Here is a 19,462-nt window from a genome sequence, read left to right as displayed (position 1 = left end):
TATACTGACCTCCATCAGGTTGCAAATTAAAAATAATTTTTTTCTTCATTTATCTCTGAAAAAATATTTGGGCTTCTAGCAGCGTGTGGGACTTGTTCTATTAGTCCATCTATACTGACCTCCATCAGGTTGCAAATTAAAAATAATTTTTTTCTGCATCTAGCTCTGAAAAAATATTTGGGCTTCTAGCAGTGTGTGGGACTTGGTCTATTAGTCCATCTATACTGACCTCCAGCAGGTTGCAAATTAAAAATAATTTTTTTCTGCATCTAGCTCTGAAAAAATATTTGGGCTTCTAGCAGTGTGTGGGACTTGGTCTATTAGTCCATCTATACTGACCTCCATCAGGTTGCAAATTGAATAAAAAAATTTTCTGCATCTAGCTCTGAAAAAATATTTGGGCTTCTAGCGGTGTGTGGGACTTGGTCTATTAGTCCATCTATACTGACCTCCATCAGGTTGCAAATTAAAAATAATTTTTTTCTGCATCTAGCTCTGAAAAAATATTTGGGCTTCTAGCAGTGTGTGGGACTTGGTCTATTAGTCCATCTATACTGACCTCCATCAGGTTGCAAATTAAAAATAATTTTTTTCTTCATTTAGCTCTGAAAAAATATTTGGGCTTCTAGCAGTGTGTGGGACTTGTTCTATTAGTCCTTCTATACTGACGTCCAGCAGGTTGCAAATTGAATATAATTTTTTTCTGCATCTAGCTCTGAAAAAATATTTGGGCTTCTAGCGGTGTGTGGGACTTGGTCTATTAGTCCATCTATACCTACCTCCATCAGGTTGCAAATTAAAAATAATTTTTTTCTGCATCTAACCCAGCCAATAGTTTTGGCCTAATACCACAGTTTGGCCACTCAGCTCTGCTCGGTTACCATCCATTGTTTTTTTGTGCAAACAACTCCAGAGTTGTGAATTAGTTAACCACCAAAATGAGTGGAAAAAGGCCTGCTGCTGGTGGAAAGGGGAATAGGCGTGTTGGGAAGGGGAAAAAAGGTTGTGTCCGTGGGGTAGGTGCAGAAGAAAGACCATCTTCCAGCCAAACTAAAATGTCTACTTCTTTTAGCGGACAATGTGATAAGATCCCTTTCTTACGGCCACGCCAATCGCTACAAATTCCAGATGAGGCACAAAAACAGCAGGTGCTTCAACGGATATCAAGTGCTCCTTTAAGTGGGCTCTCCTCCACATCAACTTCAACATCACAAATACTCCAGTCCTCAAAGGTGTCACCCAAATCGCACTTGCTTCCTCACAGCTCCCAAATCTCCAGCTGCCCGTCTGAGTATGAGGTAGAACAGATGGTTGAGTCTGCAGAGCTGTTTACTCATACTATAGCCTGGGAATCAGAGGTCGACTCCAGCGCTTCTGTGAATCCAGACGAGGAAATGATCTGCACTGATGCCCAGAATCTTTATGAGTCGGATCCAGGACCAGACGCAGAAGGTTCTGACCATAATGTAGACCCTCATTCCCAAACTGTAACTCCTGTTGGTGGAGACAATGAGGAAGACGATGATAAGACTCAAATACCTGATTGGAGCGACAACTTTAGTTTTTTGTCAGGGCAGGAACAGGTTGGCTCTGAGGACGACGGGTGTGATAACGCACAGGGTGATGATGATGAGGTCGGAGATCCCACTTACTGTCAACCCACAGTCAGCCAAGAGATGAGGTCAGCAGAGGAGGTGGAGGAAGATGCTAGTGACGACGAGGTCAGGTTGCGCCTTCCTGGACAGAGACGTAGTACTGGAAGCACGTCAACAACTGCATCCTCAAACACAACTCTGCCTCTCACCACAAGTCGTGGTGGCTCTTCAGGTCGCATGGGTGCTAAGCCTTGCATAGCCTGGGCATTTTTTCAGATCGATAAAGATGACCCAACTCGTGTTATCTGTAACATTTGTCAGCAAAAGCTAAGTAGAGGCCAAAAAATACATAGTTTGAGTACTTCATGCATGAACCGGCACATGGACATGAAGCATAAGTTGCAGTGGGAAGCTCAGTGTGCTACAATGCGGTCTAGCCGGCCGGGCCAACCACCGTCTGCCATATCTTGTGCATCCGCGGCCTCTTCATCCTCTGTGACTGGGGGGACAGCAGTCACACCTGTTTTGGGGCGCAGACCTGCCACCTCTTTACCCGCAACAGCCAGCGTGATTGGCAGGTCATCATTTTCTTTGGAGGTGGTAACACCAGCTGGTCTTGAGCGCTGTCCGACATCGATAGCACCACCTTTGGATCAAGGCAACCTAACATGTCCGCCTGCATCTTCCTCACAGACCGGCAGTTTGCCGGGGACACCCTTATCAACCCCGTCTAAGCACAATAGCCAGCCCTCGGTCCCTCAGATGTGGACAAGTAAAAGACCATTTCCTCCTAGCCATGAGAAAGCTAAGAGGTTGAATTTCACCATCTGCAAGCTCTTGGCTACAGAAATGCTGCCTTTCCGCCTGGTGGACACAGAGGATTTTCGAGACCTTATGTCCGTCGCAGTGCCCCAGTACCAGATGCCCAGTCGGCACTACTTCTCAAAGAAAGGTGTGCCTGCGCTCCACCAGCATGTCGCACACAACATCACCGCTTCTTTGAGAAACTCTGTGTGTGACAGGGTGCATTTCACCACAGACACTTGGACGAGTAGGCATGGACAGGGGCGTTACATGTCGCTGACTGGGCACTGGGTAACTATGGTGACAGCAGGACAAGGGGCTGCTGTCCAAGTCTTGCCGTCCCCACGAGTTGTGCGTCAATCCTCTTTATGTCATTTTTCCTCCACTGCTTCTGCCTCCTCAACCTCCTCTCGGTCTTCCACCTGCACCCAAAGCCTGTCTGGTCATGCCACAAGCTTTCTAACTGCGCAGAAGGGATCCTGCACACCTCCTTACTATGCTGGCAGTAGGGCTCAACGTCATCAGGCGGTTTTTACATTGAAATGTCTGGGAAATGTGAGTCACACAGCTGAGGAGTTGTGGTCAGCTCTGGAGAACCAATTTCATGAATGGTTGTCTCCACTGGACCTGAAACCAGGGAAGGCCGTGTGCGACAATGCTGCAAACCTGGGTGCGGCCCTTCGCCGGGGCAATGTCACACACGTGCCTTGTATGGCTCACGTGTTGAACCTGGTTGTCCAGCAATTTTTAGCCCACTATCCCAGACTAGATGGCCTTCTGCAGAGGGCACGGTCGCTGTGTGCTCACTTCCGCCGTTCGCATCCCGCAGCTCAGCGACTTACATCTCTACAGAAGTCGTTGGGCCTGCCACTTCACCGGCTAAAATGCGATGTGCCTACCCGGTGGAATTCAACTCTGCACATGTTGCAGCGACTGTGGCAGCACCGACAAGCCCTGGTGCAATACGTTCTGACGTATAGCCTGGGCCAACGAGATTCAGAGGTGGGGCAAATCACGCTGGAGGAGTGGTCTCAGATCAGGGACCTATGCACCCTTCTGCACAGTTTTGAAATGGCGACGAAGATGTTTAGTGCTGACGATGCCATTATCAGCATGACTATTCCGGTGATTTACATGCTGGAGCACATGTTAAACAGAATTCGGAGACAGGTGGTGGCACAAGAGGAGGTGGAGGAAGTAGAGGAGGAGGAGTTGTATGCGGAAGGGCTAACATCTGCAAGGTCCAGACGGTCGGCAGCACCAGGGTGGCAGGCATGTGAGGGTGGGGGAGATGATTTTACCAGGGCGCATGGTAGCAGCCAAACTAGTGAGGAAGGTGCAGGAGCCCAGGAAGAAGTGGAGGACGAACTGATGGAAGACTCATCAGATGAGGGAGACCTTGATCACATTTCTGTTGTGCGAGGTTGGGGGGAGAGGACAGAGGAAGGAAGCATGATTGTTACCTCGCCACCAACACAACAGGGACTTGGTGCTCCTGGATGCGCAACACACATGAGTGCCTTCTTGCTGCACTACCTGCAACATGACCCTCGAATTGTGAGAATTAGAAATAATCCTGACTACTGGGTTGCCACACTGTTAGATCCCCGGTACAAAAGTAAATTTGCAGAAATTATTCCTGCCATAGAAAGGGATGCACGCATGCAGGAGTATCAGCAGAGACTGTTGCAGAATCTTACATGTGCTTTTCCACAAAACACCAGTGGTTCACGTAGTGAATCTTACAGTTCTAACTTGCCAACCGTGGTCTGTATGGAATTGTTCAATAAAGGGCCCAAAATTAAGATAACATAGATGGGAGAGGTCTCTATGAATAGGAATTCCTAAGTATTTGATACCCTGTGAGGGCCAGGCAAAGGGAAAGTTGGACTGGATGGAATCCTATATGGATTTAGGGAGGGAGACATCGAGGGCCTCAGACTTCGCTGCATTGATTTTAAAATTTTACCATGTAACAAAGTGATCTATTTCAGCCATAACAGCAGGGATGGATATATGTGATTGAGTGATATATACTAGGACATCATCAGCAAATAGAGAGCACTTGTACTCGGTGCCTCCCACCTCAATCCACCTAATATTGGGGTTATGGCGAATTGATGAGAGCAGGTGCTCCGTCACTAGGATGTATAAGAGAGGGGACAGAGGACATCCCTGCCTTGTCCCATTGGTGATTGTGAAAGGTGATGAAAATGTTCTGACGCACCCCCTGGGCCTTGGGACACCCGGAGCCGGACCCTTTTTGGTGGATGCTGGTGGTTGTAGTCTTCGTGGCGGCGATCCGGTTCCGTGACTCAGGGCGGTCAAACCAGTGGCGGAACTATTTATGTGGTTTTGATGTTTAAATGTCCGACTACGCCACCCGTGGATTGCGGTCAGAGTGAACCGCCGCTACAGGGCAGACCGCTAAGGCTGGTGTTGTGGGTGCAGCAGAGCGTAGCATAACTCCCCACGGGAGGAGTATAGCCTCAGGGCAGTGTATGCGGAGGATGGGGGTGATGGTGCAGGGCAGCAGCAGTAACGACACGGAGTCAGTGATGCAGTTCAGGGCCTTTACTCACAGTTCTTATTATCCAGACCACGTCTGCAGGTAACGGCTGCCCACGTCGTACTGTGCTCACCAGGTGAGGGGCTCAGACAACTCCCAGATAACTTTGGAGCGCTTCACAGGACCCCCTTTGTGTGTCCTTTGTCTGGCCTTTCTTACCAACACTTCTGTCCGGCTGCCTCGGGCCTCCTCTTGGTAAACTTGGCGCCAGTTTCCCTGACCCTATGTGGTGCCTTCCTAGCGGGTGGAGCAAGGGGCTGCGCCACATAAAATGTCAGAGCCTCCGGTTTCTAGCTGAGGGTCGTTTCCTGCCTCCACTAGTTCGGGGACCGGTCTCCCCCTTTGGCCTGACCCCTCCACGCAGGTGGATTCGGGCGTGCGGTGGCGACTCGCCCGTCCGCACCCCTGGGATCCCTTCATTCCTCGTTCCTGGAGCCTTCTCCGCTCCTCTTCCTTCCTTCTCCCTCTTGCAGGCCTGGGCCTCTGTTACTAGGCCCGCCTCCGGAGCAGAGCTCATGCAGAGCCCCTGCTCCCTGCCACTTCTGCTCAGACTTCTCTGCACTGAACTAAGATGGTGCCCACCTTTTATACTCCCTTCTCAATGCACCCAGGAACTGCTTCCTCCCTGCTCCTGCACTGCAGGGTTCCCCTTCCTCAGTGTTCCCTCCCCCCACTCCAGCCAGGGACAGGGACTGTCGTGCCCATCTCAGGGGCATATTGGTCGCCCTGCCCCACGGCAATGTGGTGTAATGCATGCAGGTGTCGGGTCCTGATCCACACTCCATCCTTATCTGAGAGTGAGATATCACACCTCTGGGTGAGGTGCAATACGTCTGTAGCAACCGAGCCCTCGGTGCTACAGTTCCATTTATCTTCAGCCTAGGTGACGTATTGTGATACAGGGCCATGATTTTGGCTATAAAAGGGTCCCCTAGACCCCTACCCCAAGCTTTTTAAGAGAATCATATATGGCGTGCCAGGAGACTCTATGGAATGCTTTCTCAGCATCCAACGAGAGTATCTACTTACAAATTTTTAACTGCATCTAGCCCAGGAAATACTTTGTGCCTAGTAGCAGTGTCTGCTAGTCAGCGGATTATCCCGGCTGTTAAGCAAGCTACACCACCTGTAGTTTGGACACTTAATTTTTTCAAAGGAAATGCTTCGGGACCACGGGATACTCAGTGAAGAGCATCAGGAGGCACCCCAAGGCATAGGGGCTGGGACTGGCACTAGGATGCCTTGCGGTGGACAGCCGAGCTCGATCCTTATAAAAGCTTTTTAACTGCAGCAGCTTTAGTGGACGCTACTGGAGCTGGAATTACGCGGCTGCTGGCATGAGACTTGCCCTCCAATAGATCCTTGTAAATGGATTTAAAGTGTATTCATTCAAATTAGAGGGACAATTTAAATTAAAAAGCTTAGAGCTGCCTCCACCACAGGGGGGCTCTCTCGACCCACCAGCGGACAGGCACCAGTATTGGGAGAGGGGGGCTGGCCGTCAGGGTTCACCGCGGCTCTGGCACAAACCCGGCGACACGGAGGTGGCACGGGCAGGAGCGGACTGGCCGTCTCGGCTTCTCACTTTTTGGATTTTAGAAGGGCATGACATGCCTATATCTGTGTCTCCCCCTCCTTTTACTCCTCCACCTCTTTTCTTTTCGCATGACTATATGTACTTGTCACTTTTCCATGTGTTAGTTGTGTCTTCTGAGCAGTTTGTCAGCTTTTGGACACCTTTGAAGGTGTTTTCTATGTGTTTCTATGTGTTTTTGTTTGCCTGCCATTGGTTTTAACGGTGTTCGAAGGTGTTCGACGAACAGTTCGACGAACAGTTCGGCGAACACACGGGTGTTCGACGAACCGAACCGAACTCGAACACTACGGGGGTGGCTCAACACTAGAAAAGAGTACAGGTTCTAATTAATTTATATATTGATTGAGTGGTCACTTGTAGATTGTAAGCTTGCGAGCAGCGACCTCACTCCTAATGTAACTGTTTAAACTGTCTTACCTAGTATTGAATTTATTGTATGTACATGTCCCCGCTTAATTGTAAAGTGCTACGGAATATGTTGGCGCTATATAAATAAAAAATATTATTATTATTCGTAGTTAGTGGGGCGCAGTGGTGGATTACAATTTATATTTGGAATGGTGGGTTGAATAAAAACTAATTATACATTAATGGTGTATAAACATCTGTATTCAGCTTTGTAGTGCAGAAGTTGGAGAATGTGCTCTGGAAGCAGAGCTTTAGATAACTATGATATTTTATGCAGAGACAAGTCGTGGCTGTAAGAAATGATGGTGATCTGCGCTGGATGAAAGAGAAAAGTGAAGATGAAGGACTTCAACTAGAGACGTCAATGGTGAGTCAGTGTGTTACCTGTACACTTACACTATATACTGTATACTATATACAGAGCTCCTGTGTATAATGTCACTGGTGATCACTGTATTACTGGTACACTATACACAGAGCTCCTCTGCATAATGTCACTGGTGATCCCTGAATTACCTTTACACAGACACTATATACAGAGCTACTGTATATAATGTCACTGGTGATCACTGTATTATCTGTACACTATACAAAGAGCTCCAGTGTACAATGTCACTGGTGATCACTGTATTACCTGCACAATGTACACTATATACAGAGCTCCTGTGTATAATGTCACTTGTGATCCCTGTATTACCTGTACACTGACACTATATACAGAGCTCCTGTGTATAATATCACTGGTAATCACTGTATTAACTGTACACTATACACTATATACAGGGCTTCTGTGTATAATGTCACTGGTAATCCCTGTATTACCTGTACACTGACACTATATATAGAACCCCAGTGTATAATATCACTGGTAATCACTGTATTACCTGTACACTATACACTATATAAAGGGCTTCTGTGTATAATGTCACTGGTAATCCCTGTATTACCTGTACACTGACACTATATACAGAGCTCCTGTGTATAATGTCACTGGTGATCACTGTATTACCTGCACACTATACACTATAAAGTGTATACTATGAACAGAGCTCCTGTGTGTAATGGCACTTATGGTAATATTAGTATTGTGTATTTTTATTAATGATCAGTAGTGTAGTATTTGGTCACTATGTGGTGGCAATATGTGTTCCCGCCATGGTGTGATGGTATTTGTCCCTTGTATGTGGTATTGTTCGTTCACTATGTGGTGGTAATATGTGGTCTGATCATGGTGTGGCAGTATTTGTCCCTTGTATGTGGTATTATTCGGTCACTATGTGGTGGTAATATGTGGTTTCGTCATGGTGTGACGGTATTTGTCCCTTGTATGTGGTATTATTGGTCATTTTAAAAAATGTATGTGACACATTCCCTTAAAGAAAAATAAATAAAAATATACCTAAAAAGAGTATTGAATATTTTAAGAAATGTTTACTAGGTTAGAGTAGAGTATGGCCTGGCCAAAAGAGTCTACCTTGTCGTCATGGCGGCTTAAAAAATCTTTTGGCCAAAACAAGAGCTGATGGCTTTGTGTGTGATATGGTGTTCGATGAGAACTGTTAATATGTATTTGGTGAGGACTTGGTGCAGAAGTGGAGTTTTTCCAAGAGTGGGCAGTCGGACTGTGGAAGGTTCGAGGGGTGGAGGTGGAGCTGGGGTGGAGCCTGGGTGGAGTCTCAAGGGGGGCCCGAACATTTTGCCAGTTTGGGGCCCTGAAATTCCTGGTGGAAGCCCTGCCATTGCTACATCGTACCGTAATGCAGGTGAATGGGCTTTCATTACCACCCCAGCTGTCAAACAGCTGCGAAAAGCAAGTCAGAAAAAGTCAGACCCAGAACAAATTTTTTAGGACTTGCTTGATGTGGCATGCTCATAATGCTCCGGCATTGAACTGCTATGTATCAGTGACACCTATGTTGTGCTCACAGTCACTAGGTTTTTGCCACTTAATCTGAGAGCAGCATAATGTAGAGACACAGACCCTGATTCCAGCAATGTGTCACTAACTGGGCTGCTTGCTGTGGTTTTGCTAAATCACTGTTATATCAGGAAGAGATTATCACTAGACAACTAGTAAAGGTGCTGCCATGAGGTCCTCCATATTCATGAGCTCTGTATAACCCTGCCACTGACTGGCACAGTATACACAGAAATCTACTATCAGTGTTGTGGGCAGGGTTATAAAGAGCTCAGCATTCAGAGAACTGGTAGATCTGCAGCAGATAAAACATGGATGTTATCAAAATTATAGCAAGCAGCACAAGTGACACATTGCTGGAATCAGGTTCTCTGCCCCTACATCATGCTGCTCTCAGATGGGGTAGTGAAAACCTACTGACAGATTCCTTTTTTCGGATGCTTTTTTTTAGAAATCCTAAGCAATTTCTGTCACTCCTACACTTAGGCTACGCTCACACTATCAGTATTTGGTCAGTATTTCACATCAGTATTTGTCAGCTAAAATCAGGAGTGGGACAATCAGAGGAAAAGTATAATAGAAACACGCCACCACTTCTGTATTTTTGGCCCACTCCTGGTTTTGGCTTACAAATACTGATGTAAAATACTAACTGAATACTGATAGTGTGAACATACCCTTAGACTTTTCATTACATTCTTTCTTCTATGTACATACGGTAACTGCATGCTAAAGAGTTGGACACATCGCCAACTGACTCCTGTTTACTGCATAAATTTTTTTTTTTTGCAGGATCCTTTGTATGTTTTTCAGTAAATTAGAAAAAGACATGCTGACACCTTCCAGTCATATGTACAGTTCATCAGAAAAAGAAAAAGGAGCAAAAGCGCAATAGGATCTTATCCAATTAAGAGAGATGGAACAATGGGCAATTAGGCTCACCTTATATGGCTGTGTGAGACACAACCACTACACATGTAGATTCCAGCAGCAGCAGCTTCCAGAGAGTTGTATATGACATTTACTATGGGCGATGGAAGTATCCTGTGCTGCTGGATAAATGACAAGCTAAGATGGAGAATGAATTGTTGGTTTATTGTCAACACGTTTCAGAGTCACTCCGACTCCTTCTTCAGGACAACCTCAAATCGCCAAATGGTCCAAATGTCCTCAGTTTTTCTCGTACATGGGAAAAAAAAAAAGTTTCTCAACCTTCTCCTTTCTGACAGTTCGCGAAAATCGAACTGCACTTGGATGTCATTTGAGTAAGGTCCGATTTTTTCACGGACCAATAGATATGCATTGCAGATTTTGATCCGATAATTGGATCAAAATCAGACTTGTCTCTGTGATTTTTCTGTAGACCGCCCGGTCTGGGAACAATCAAGGACGTGTGAATGGTCCCACAGATTACCACCGGTATGAGTGCTATCCGTGAAAATCATGGATAGCACTCGTACGCAAAAAAATGGATATCTGAATGAAGCTTTACAGCGACACCAACTTAGGACAGTCCTTGGTTTAGAATAGTCTTGTAGAGGTTCTGACAGCTCAGGCCAGTAATTTACTATAAAAGGATTTTTAAAGGGTAACATTTTTGCCAAACTGATGTGCACATGTATGACATTTTGTGGATTTGACACAACATGTTATACCCTATTTCTGCCATACAAATATTACTCGTCATAAATGTGCTACACAAGTCAGACCACTGTTGGTAGAGTATCCCAGAGACTTGTGCAGAAGTCCAACTGCTAGAAAAGTGGAACTATGTGGTCTGTCCCACACACACATTCCTCTATATAGCACAATATAAAAGACATTTTGTACATTATATATTCACTTACCTATGGACTGTAGAAACATAGTTGAAGAGACAAGTGACGGGAATGGCTGTTAGGGACAATATAAAGACTCCGGTAGCTGCAGGTGCACTCATAATTATAGCACGTTCGCTTTCCTTAGCATATGATCACCATTTCCATGTTCAGCTGGATAACAAGGCACGGTTATGCTCTGGTGCTAGTCATATAACGCTTGTCATGCACTGTGCATAGTAAATATTCACAGTTCTGGAGATCCAGTGCTCGCAGCTCCGCTCACACAAGGTTACACACAATACACTGGAGCCTCCCCTTGTTCTGTGGAGTAACACAGCTGACTGCTGTTTTCAGAACATTAGCTGCTTGGGATTCCTATTAGGAGCGACTGACTGGCTTATGTCATTGACTGTACAATACATTCAGTGAAGAGTTACCTGATTTTACTGGCTCAACTTTCAGCAAATCAGCAGCTGATAAACAGATGTAATTCTTCCTTCAGGCTGTGTTCACATCTGTGATACTTCAGCTTTAGGAGCAGAACATTGAAAATATGGTCATCCATTTCAACACCAAGAAGAAAAAGTCTTGGAATTATAAAAATCACATGATTGATAGACATCTCAACTTACTCAGTGTTCTGTATGAGCATCACGCGCAGAAATAATTGCACTTACACACCTTGGCATGCTATTAATCAGGTTATTAATAATTGTTTGAGGAATGTTCTGCACGCTGAATGCCCTTCGGCATGCAAATCATCAAGATCCACTGCTGGAAGCTCCCTTTGCAATTGCTGACCAATGATGTCCCATACGTGCTTGATAGGCGGCAAGTCTGGAGACGCTGCAGGCCATCGTAGCACATTTAGGCCACACAGGATGCTCACAGTAGCATGAGTATCAAGCAGTCTGGTGTTGTATTGAAAAATGGCTCCTGGGACACTTTGAAAAATGACCACTGGTTCCACAACCAAATCAATGTAACACTGGATTATTAGTGTACCTGGAAAGAAGACTTGGCTACCATAGATTATGACACCTCACACCATAATCTTGAGAGTAAGATCAGTGAGATGTTCCTTCGTAAAGGCCTCTTTTTGGAATTGCCCACGTGGTCTCCAAACCGATCTCTAGCTATCATGGCATCAAAAACAAAAGCAGGACTCATCACTGAAGAGGAGACAAAACCTACAAGAAACAAAATTATCATAAACCCTGCTGCAACTAAATAAGTTAAAAGAAAGTGCATTTAAATAACATCGGGTTCTTAGTAACACTGTTTTTTTTTTTTAAAAAAATAATATAAAAGCAATCCCACCACAGCAAGGTGACCCTATTCGGGACGGTCCTACAGTGTCTAATATTAAAACCTTACCATGTGTCTCAAGTGACCTGTGTGAATGAGGACAGACAAAGGACTGTGTCCGGAACTCTGCATATCTCAACCTCGGGAAGCTTTTTAAATGTAATGTCCTGCTCAAAGAGGGGAGGCCACACCCTCACTTGCACAAAATGTAAAAATCCAAGAAAAAACACACACATTAATGAGTTGGAGTTTGAGCCCAATGGAATTTGAGGCCATGGAACCCCCTGGCTCCAATACTCCCCACTCTCTGAGTTATATCAGCAGATGACCCGGCAATGTGAGCAGCAGGATCAAATTCTGACCTACCTATGGTTGCGTAACACCTGTTTAAGTGCCAGCACCAGCTCAAGTTGCTACCACCTCGACAGCTGCCATTCTCACACCTGGATCTGGTCCTCATCTGTCTGCTCCACCTTGATATGACGGGGATTCCAAGCAATGCCAAGGCTAAATCAATCAGTACATGCTACACTTCCAGCTATTGACTCACCAGTTTTCTTCTGACCAGACCAAAGTGGCTTTTCTTAAATGTCATCTAGGAGCAGAAGCACTTGCTTGGCTCAACCCTCTATGGGAGAGAGTGGAACCAGTGATCTCAGACCTACAGCCCTCCCTAGAAGCCTTCCGCAAGGTCTTTGATGAGCCATGACGTGTCACCTCTGCAGCATCCTCTCTCCTTAGACTGCGACAAAGTACAGTAATCCAGTTCGAAACCTTGTCATCTGAGCTCGGCTGAAACAATGATGCACTAGTAGCCGTCTTCTGGGAAGGACTGTCTGGAAAAATAAAAAGATGAGTGGGCTGGTCGAGACATCCCTACTACATTTGATGACCTGATAGCCCTGGCCATCCATATTTACCTGAGGTTCCAGGAGCACGCCAGAGAAGTGTCACATAAAAGAAAACCATCCCGTCTGACTCCCGCCTTCCATAGGCCGCTCGTTCCCCAACCGTCTGCCTCTGCTAGTTGTCCTGAGCCTATGCAGGTGGACCGCATTAAACTGGCCAAGCACCAACAGGAGCTTCACCAAGCCAAAGGTTTATGCCACTACTGCAGTAGATCGGAAGACCTTATCCGCTCTTGCCCTGAAAATTCGGGAAAGGCTAGGGTCTGTTGGATAGGTTTTCCTGGGCAAAAGTAATTCCTTTCTACCTTTGACCCTATCAATGTCTGTGACAAGTGGAGACAGTCAGTTCTCCGAGACAGCCTACCTAGATTCCGGTGCTGCTAGGAACTTCATGCAACAGGCCATGGTGGAACGGTTTCGGATTCCCATTCTACGTCTTCAGAGTCCTTTCATGGTATCGTCTGTCAATTGAAAAGCACTATCTGTAGTCGTTCACTTTGTCACAGAGCAGGTGGAACTTCAGGTAGGAATTCTGCATTCTGAGAAGATTGCTTTCTATGTACTTCCTAACCTGTCACATTCTCACTTTCTGGGCCTGCCTTGGCTTTGTCTCCATGAACTGGTTCTAGACTGGAGATCTGGTGAAGTCCTTCATTGGGCACAGTCCTGCCATGAGAGATGCCTTATCCCTATACATCCTGCCCGACCTCCAGTGACCCCGTCTAGCTTGCCGGGTCTGCCACCCACTTACTGGTCGTACGTCGACGTCTTTGACAAGAAGGATGCAGAGACGTTACCTCCACACAGAGCGTACAATTGTCCCATTGACCTGCTTCTGGGATCTTCTCCTCCTCGAAGTTGTATCTATCCTTTGTCTCAGGCTGAGACCCAAGCCACGTCAGAGTACATCAAGGAGAATCTTGCAAGGGGATTTATCCAGAAATCGTCCTCACCGGCAGGAGCTGGTTTCTTCTTTGTCAATAAGAAGAATGGAACCCTCCGCCCTTGTATCAATTATAGGGATCTCAACCAGATCACGTTTGATCGCCTTAGAGGTGCCAAGATTTTCACCAAGCTCAATCTGAGAGGAGCATATAATCTGATCCGCATACGTCAAGGAGAAGAGTGGAAGACCGCTTTCAACACCTGAGACGGTCACTACGAATACCGTGTTATGCCGTTTGGGCTCAGTAATGATCCAGCTGTCTTCCATGAGTTTGTGAATGACATCTTCACAGACCTAATCTACTTATGTGTAGTAGTGTATCTGGATGATATCTTGGTCTTCTCTCCAGATCTGCCCTCTCATAGAAGGAACGTCCGACAGGTCTTGCAGAGACCTAGGGAGAATTGGTTGTACGCCAAATCTGAAAAATGGATCTATGACCAGGCCACCATGCCTTTTCTAATTTATATAATTTCTGCAATGTGCTTGAAGATGGATCCTGAGAAGTTGTCTTCCATTCTTAAATGGCTGCGTTCACCTGGCTTTAAAGCAATCCAGCGGTTCCTGGGATTTGCCAACTACTATATTATTATTTAATATTATACTACCATTTATTCCATGGCGCTTTACATGTGAAAAGGGGTATACATAGCAAATACACTTACAATAATCTTGAACAAAACGAGTCAGCAACTGGTACAGGAGGAGTGGGGACCCTGCCCGCAAGGGCTCACAATCTACAAGGGAGGGGTGAGGATACAGTAGGTGGGGGTAGAGCTGATCGTGCAGCGGTATGGTAGAGCTGATCGTGCAGCGGTATGATGGAGCGGTGGTTACTGCAGGTTGTACGCTTGTCGGAAGAGGTGGGTCTTCAGGTTCCTTTTGAAGGTTTCCACGGTAGGTGAGAGTCTGATATGTTGGGGTAGAGAGTTCCAGAGTAGGGGGGATGCACGGGAGAAATCTTGTATGCGATTGTGGGAGGAGGAGATAAGAGGGGAGTAGAGAAGGAGATCTTGTGAGGATCGGAAGTGGCACGCAGGTAAGTCCCAGGAGAGTAGGTCACAGATGTATTGAGGAGACAGGTTGTGGATGGCTTTGTATGCCAAGGTTAGAGTCTTGAACTTGAGTCTGAGTATTGGAAAGCCAGTGAAGGGATTGACAGAGAGGAGAGGCCGGGGAATAGCGGGGGGGACAGGTGGATTGGTCGGGCAGCAGAGTTTAGGATAGATTGGAGGGGTGCGAGAGTGTTAGAAGGGAGGCCACAGTGCAGGAGGTTGCAGTAGTCGATGCGGGAGATGATGAGAGCATGCACTAGTGTTTTTGCAGAGTCTTTGCTGAGGAATGTGCGGATCCGGGAGATATTTCTGGGTTGGAGTCGGCTGGAAGTGGAGAGGGCTTGGATATGTGGTTTGAAGGAGAGATCAGAGTCCAGGGTTACACCGAGGCAGCGATCTTGTGTTACTGGGGAGAGTGGGCAGTCATATGCCAGTTTATAACCAGTTTATTCCTCATTTCTTGCTCCCATCACAGCAATGATCCGCAAGGGTGCCAATCCCATGGTCTGGACTCCGGAAGCTGAGGAGGCATTTATCTCCATGAAACAGGCCATCTCTTCTGCTCCTGTGCTTCACAGACCTGAAATCAGCAAACAATTCTTCCTGGAGGTGGATGCTTCATCATCTGGAGCAGGGGCGATTCTCACTCAAAAGTCTTCCTCCAGTCGTATGGTAACTTGCGGTTTCTTCTCCAAGATCTTCTCCGCCCCCAAAAGAAACTACTCGATTGGCGACCGATAGGTGTTGATGATCAAGGTGGCACTAGAGGAATGGCATCATTTACTCGAAGGAGCAGCCCATCCGGTCGTCATATACACAAACCATAAAAACCTGGCCTACCTACAATCTGCTTAAAGGTTGAATCCTTGCCAAGCTAGGTGGTCGCTGTTCTTTGCCCGCTTTGACTTCATCCTACATTTTCGTCCAGCCATGAAGAATGTCAAGGCAGAAGCACTCTCTAGGCCCTTTCTACCCCCGATCAAGAAGAGGAACCCCGGCATATTATTGAACCCTCCAGAATGGTGACTGTGGCTCTTGTGAACTTGTCCCAGATTCCTACCGGTAAGACTTTAGTATCTGAATATGATAAGAATCGAGTTTTGCAGTGGGGGCACTCTTCTAAGTTGACTGGTCATGCTGGGCAAAAGAAGACTATGCAGCTAATTACTCATCATTATTGGTGGCCTACGATGAGAAAGGATATTCTAGAGTATGTTTCTTCCTGTCCTTCCTGTGCTCAAAACAAGACTTCTAAGATTCTTCTGTCCTGGCGTCTTCTACTGCTGGACCGCTTCTCGAAGATGGCTCACTTCACTGTGTAGCCTAGTCCCCCATTTGCTGCCGAGCTCGCTGAGATACAGCATATCTTTAGTCTTCATGGGTTTCTGCTATACATTGTGTCCAACAGGGGCATCCAGTTCACATCCAGGACCTTGAAAGCTACTTCTAAACTGTTGAATGTGGCCTTGGACTTCTTGTCCGCATATCATCCTCAGTCCAATGGTTAGGTGGAGTGAATCAACCAGACCCTGTTTAACTTTCTGCGGCATTTCACTAATGTGCACCACGACAATTGAGTCAAGCTATTGCCTTGGGCAGAATTCGCTTATAATAAACATATTAGTCACCATTATTCATAATTTTTGGTCACCAGCCTGATATTTCTCTTCCAGAGATGTCTGGATCCACCGACCTTCCAGCCAGGAGTTTAAGTTTGGCTCTCTTCAAAATGCATCCACCAGAAGATACCATCATACAAGTTGGGTCCCCATTTCATAAGTCCTTTTGAGGTCCTCAAGCAGATCAACGCAGTATCCTATAAATTGAAGCTTCCATCTTCATTAAGTGTACCTAAGTCCTTCCATGTATCTCTTCTGAAGTCAGTCGTCTTAAGTCCCTTCTTCGAGGATCCGGGTGTCACTCCTGTGCCAGTCTGCTCTGAGGATGTCTTCCAGGTAGAGAGCATCTTGGCCATGAAGAGGGTAAGGGGAAAAACCTTTCTTTAAGTAGATTAGGAGGGGTTCGGTCCCGAGGAGAGATCATGGGAACCCAAGGAGAATTTTGATGCTCCACTTCTTCTGGAAAAATTCATTGTGGGTTTGAAGAAGAGAGTACCTCCCCCGGCGGGGTATACTGTAGCGCCGGTGTCCTTGCACGCTTCCACTCCTCCCTTCCAGCAAGGACGCTGACTTACCACCCAGGTCGCTTGTCTCCACCTCCTGCCCTGGCTCCTGCATCCTAGAGTCTACGCACACCTGACAGATCCCCTGGCAGCACGCTTAGGGAGCATGTGCGCTCCCTGTCCCTTAAAGAGACAGTGTGCACTCTCCTAAAGTGCCCCAAGCCAATAACTGGGAGACACTTACTACTTAAGGCACCTTCACCTGTTGAGAGGTGCCTGAGCAACATTTGTGCTAGTTAGTTACTCGCCTGCCTGTTGTTAGGTCTCCTTGTCCACTTTGTCTGATCTTGTGTTGTCTAACCTGTATCCTGCTTCCATACCTGACCCATCTGCTATCGAAAAGCTGCACAGTCTATTCCAGTGCTAGTGACTGTCTTGTCTTCTATCCAGAAGCCACACAGTCTGCACCAGTACCAGTGGCCATCCTGTCTTCTATCCAGAAGCCGCACAGTCTGTACCAGTAGCAGCGGTGGTCCTGGTTTCTATCCAGAGGCCACACAGTCTCCACCAATATTGTTGGTTTTTGTTTATTCTGCCTCCCAAAAATTGGAATAGAAAGCGATCAAAAAATGTAATTTGCCTGAAAATGGTACCAATAAAAAATGTCAAATCGTCCCGCAAAAAACAAGCCATCACATGACTCTGTCGGCCGAAATATGGAAAAATTATTGCAAAAACTAGTCTTTGCATAGAAAAGAGTCTTTTAGGGAGTAACAGCTGGCAAACATAAAACCCAGATATGAATCTGTTATCTCTGTAATCGCACCGATCTGAAGAGAAAAGTCGACTAATCACTTATACTGCATGAGGAACAGTGTAAAAAATAAACTCTAGGGTTAGGGTTGTCTTAGGGTTGTGCTAGGGTTAGGGTTACAGCCAAAAAAAACCTCACGGGGATTGCCTGCCATGCACGAGCGATCCCCGCATGTTTTTTTCTGGGTGTCTAACAACCGTGAAGCATGTGGGACGGGGACTCGAGCATGTCACTTGAGCACCCGCAATACATGGTGCATACCCGAGTACCCGATGCAAACTCAAGTAGTGAGCTCTTGTGCTCAAGACTAATGACAACTTATTCAATATGATGACCTAATGTTATCAAATTCTGTGTAGTTCCTCTGGGTTCAAAATGTTCATTGTACCCCTTGATAAAATCTTTGAGGGGTCTAGTTTCCAAAATGGGGTCACTTATGGTGAGTTTCCTCTGTTTAGGCGCATCAGGCGCTCTCCAAACGCGACATGGCGTCCGCTCTTGATTCCAGCCAATTTTGCGTTCAAAAAGTCACACAGTGCTCCTTCCCTTCTGAACCCTGCCATGCGCCCAAACAGTGTATTTTCCCCACATATGAAGTATTGCCATACTCAAGAGAAATAGCACAACAGTTTTTGGGGTCCATTTTCTCCTCTTACCCTTGTGAAAATAAAAAATTTGGGGCTAAAAGATCATTTTTGTGGAAAAAGTTTGATTTTTTTTATTTTTACAGCTCTAAATCAAATGGCGCTCCTTCCCTTCCAAACCCTGCCATGCGCCTAAACAGTGGTTTTCCCCCACATATGTGGGGTATCAGCGTACTCAGAAGAAATTGCACAACAAACTGCATGGTGCAATTTTTCATGTTACCCTTATGGAAATGCAAAATTGGGGGTTGAAAAACATCTTGAGATTTATGCCAAGTTTAAGAACAAGTGCTGTTCGAAACGTGTATGGTACTGTATTTTTCGGACTATAAGATGCACTTTTTGCCTCCAAAATTTTGGAGGAAAGTGGGGGGTGCGTCTTATAGTCTGATATACATAAATACTGTGGCTGTGGGTGGTGGGGGATGTGGGGGAAGAGACATCGGCGGAGTAGCAGGGCACAGGAGGCAGCAGCTGCCTGCTGCAGCCTACACTGTGCCTGCTACTAAAGAAGATGAATATCCACTGCTCCCCACGCCCATGGACGTGGGGAGCAGTGAATAGTCATTTTCCTTAATAGCCAGCACACTGTGCCTGCAGCATGGCTCCTGGATGGGTGTGAGGGGGACCATACATACCACGATGAAGGGTGCCATACATACCAGGAAGAGGGATGAGGGAGGCCATGCATACCAGGATGGGGGATTGGGGTGCCATGCATACCAAATGGTGGATTGGGGTGCCATGCTTTAAGGAGGGGGACATATATACCAGGATGGGGGATATTAACAGAATTGGGGGACATTACCCCTATAACAGTGTCAGCAGCAGACCCCCTCCCCCTTAACCAGGCATCATGACCACATTTTTGCTTAAATTTTTTTTCCTATTTTCCTCCTCTAAAACCTAGGTGCATCTTATGGTCCGCTGCGTCTTATAGTCCAAAAAATATGG

General features: G+C 46.4%; 1 protein-coding gene across 4 annotated transcripts in view; it reads right to left on the bottom strand.

Annotated features, from left to right (window-relative positions):
• Positions 1 to 19,462, bottom strand: part of TM6SF1 (transmembrane 6 superfamily member 1) — a 138,397-nt gene that overhangs the window by 74,422 nt on the left and 44,513 nt on the right. For 2 of the 4 annotated variants that reach the window (XR_012251294.1, XM_073653116.1), the window contains exon 1: positions 10,739 to 11,264. The exons of 1 other annotated variant lie outside the window; for it this stretch is intronic. Coding sequence is in view for 2 of the 3 variants with exons in the window: in XM_073653116.1 (XP_073509217.1) it covers positions 10,739 to 10,830 (92 nt within the window). In the remaining variant the exon portion in view is untranslated. Of the gene's footprint in view, positions 1 to 10,738; positions 11,265 to 19,462 lie in introns of those variants that run through there. One more of the 4 variants, XM_073653118.1, reaches the window with a different exon arrangement.

Source organism: Phyllobates terribilis, unplaced genomic scaffold (assembly GCF_046119375.1).
Source record: "Phyllobates terribilis strain yellow unplaced genomic scaffold, ASM4611937v1 Scaffold_11__3_contigs__length_659146591, whole genome shotgun sequence".
Classification (NCBI taxonomy): Eukaryota; Metazoa; Chordata; class Amphibia; order Anura; family Dendrobatidae; genus Phyllobates; species Phyllobates terribilis.
This window is presented reverse-complemented; position numbering and strand designations above follow the sequence as displayed.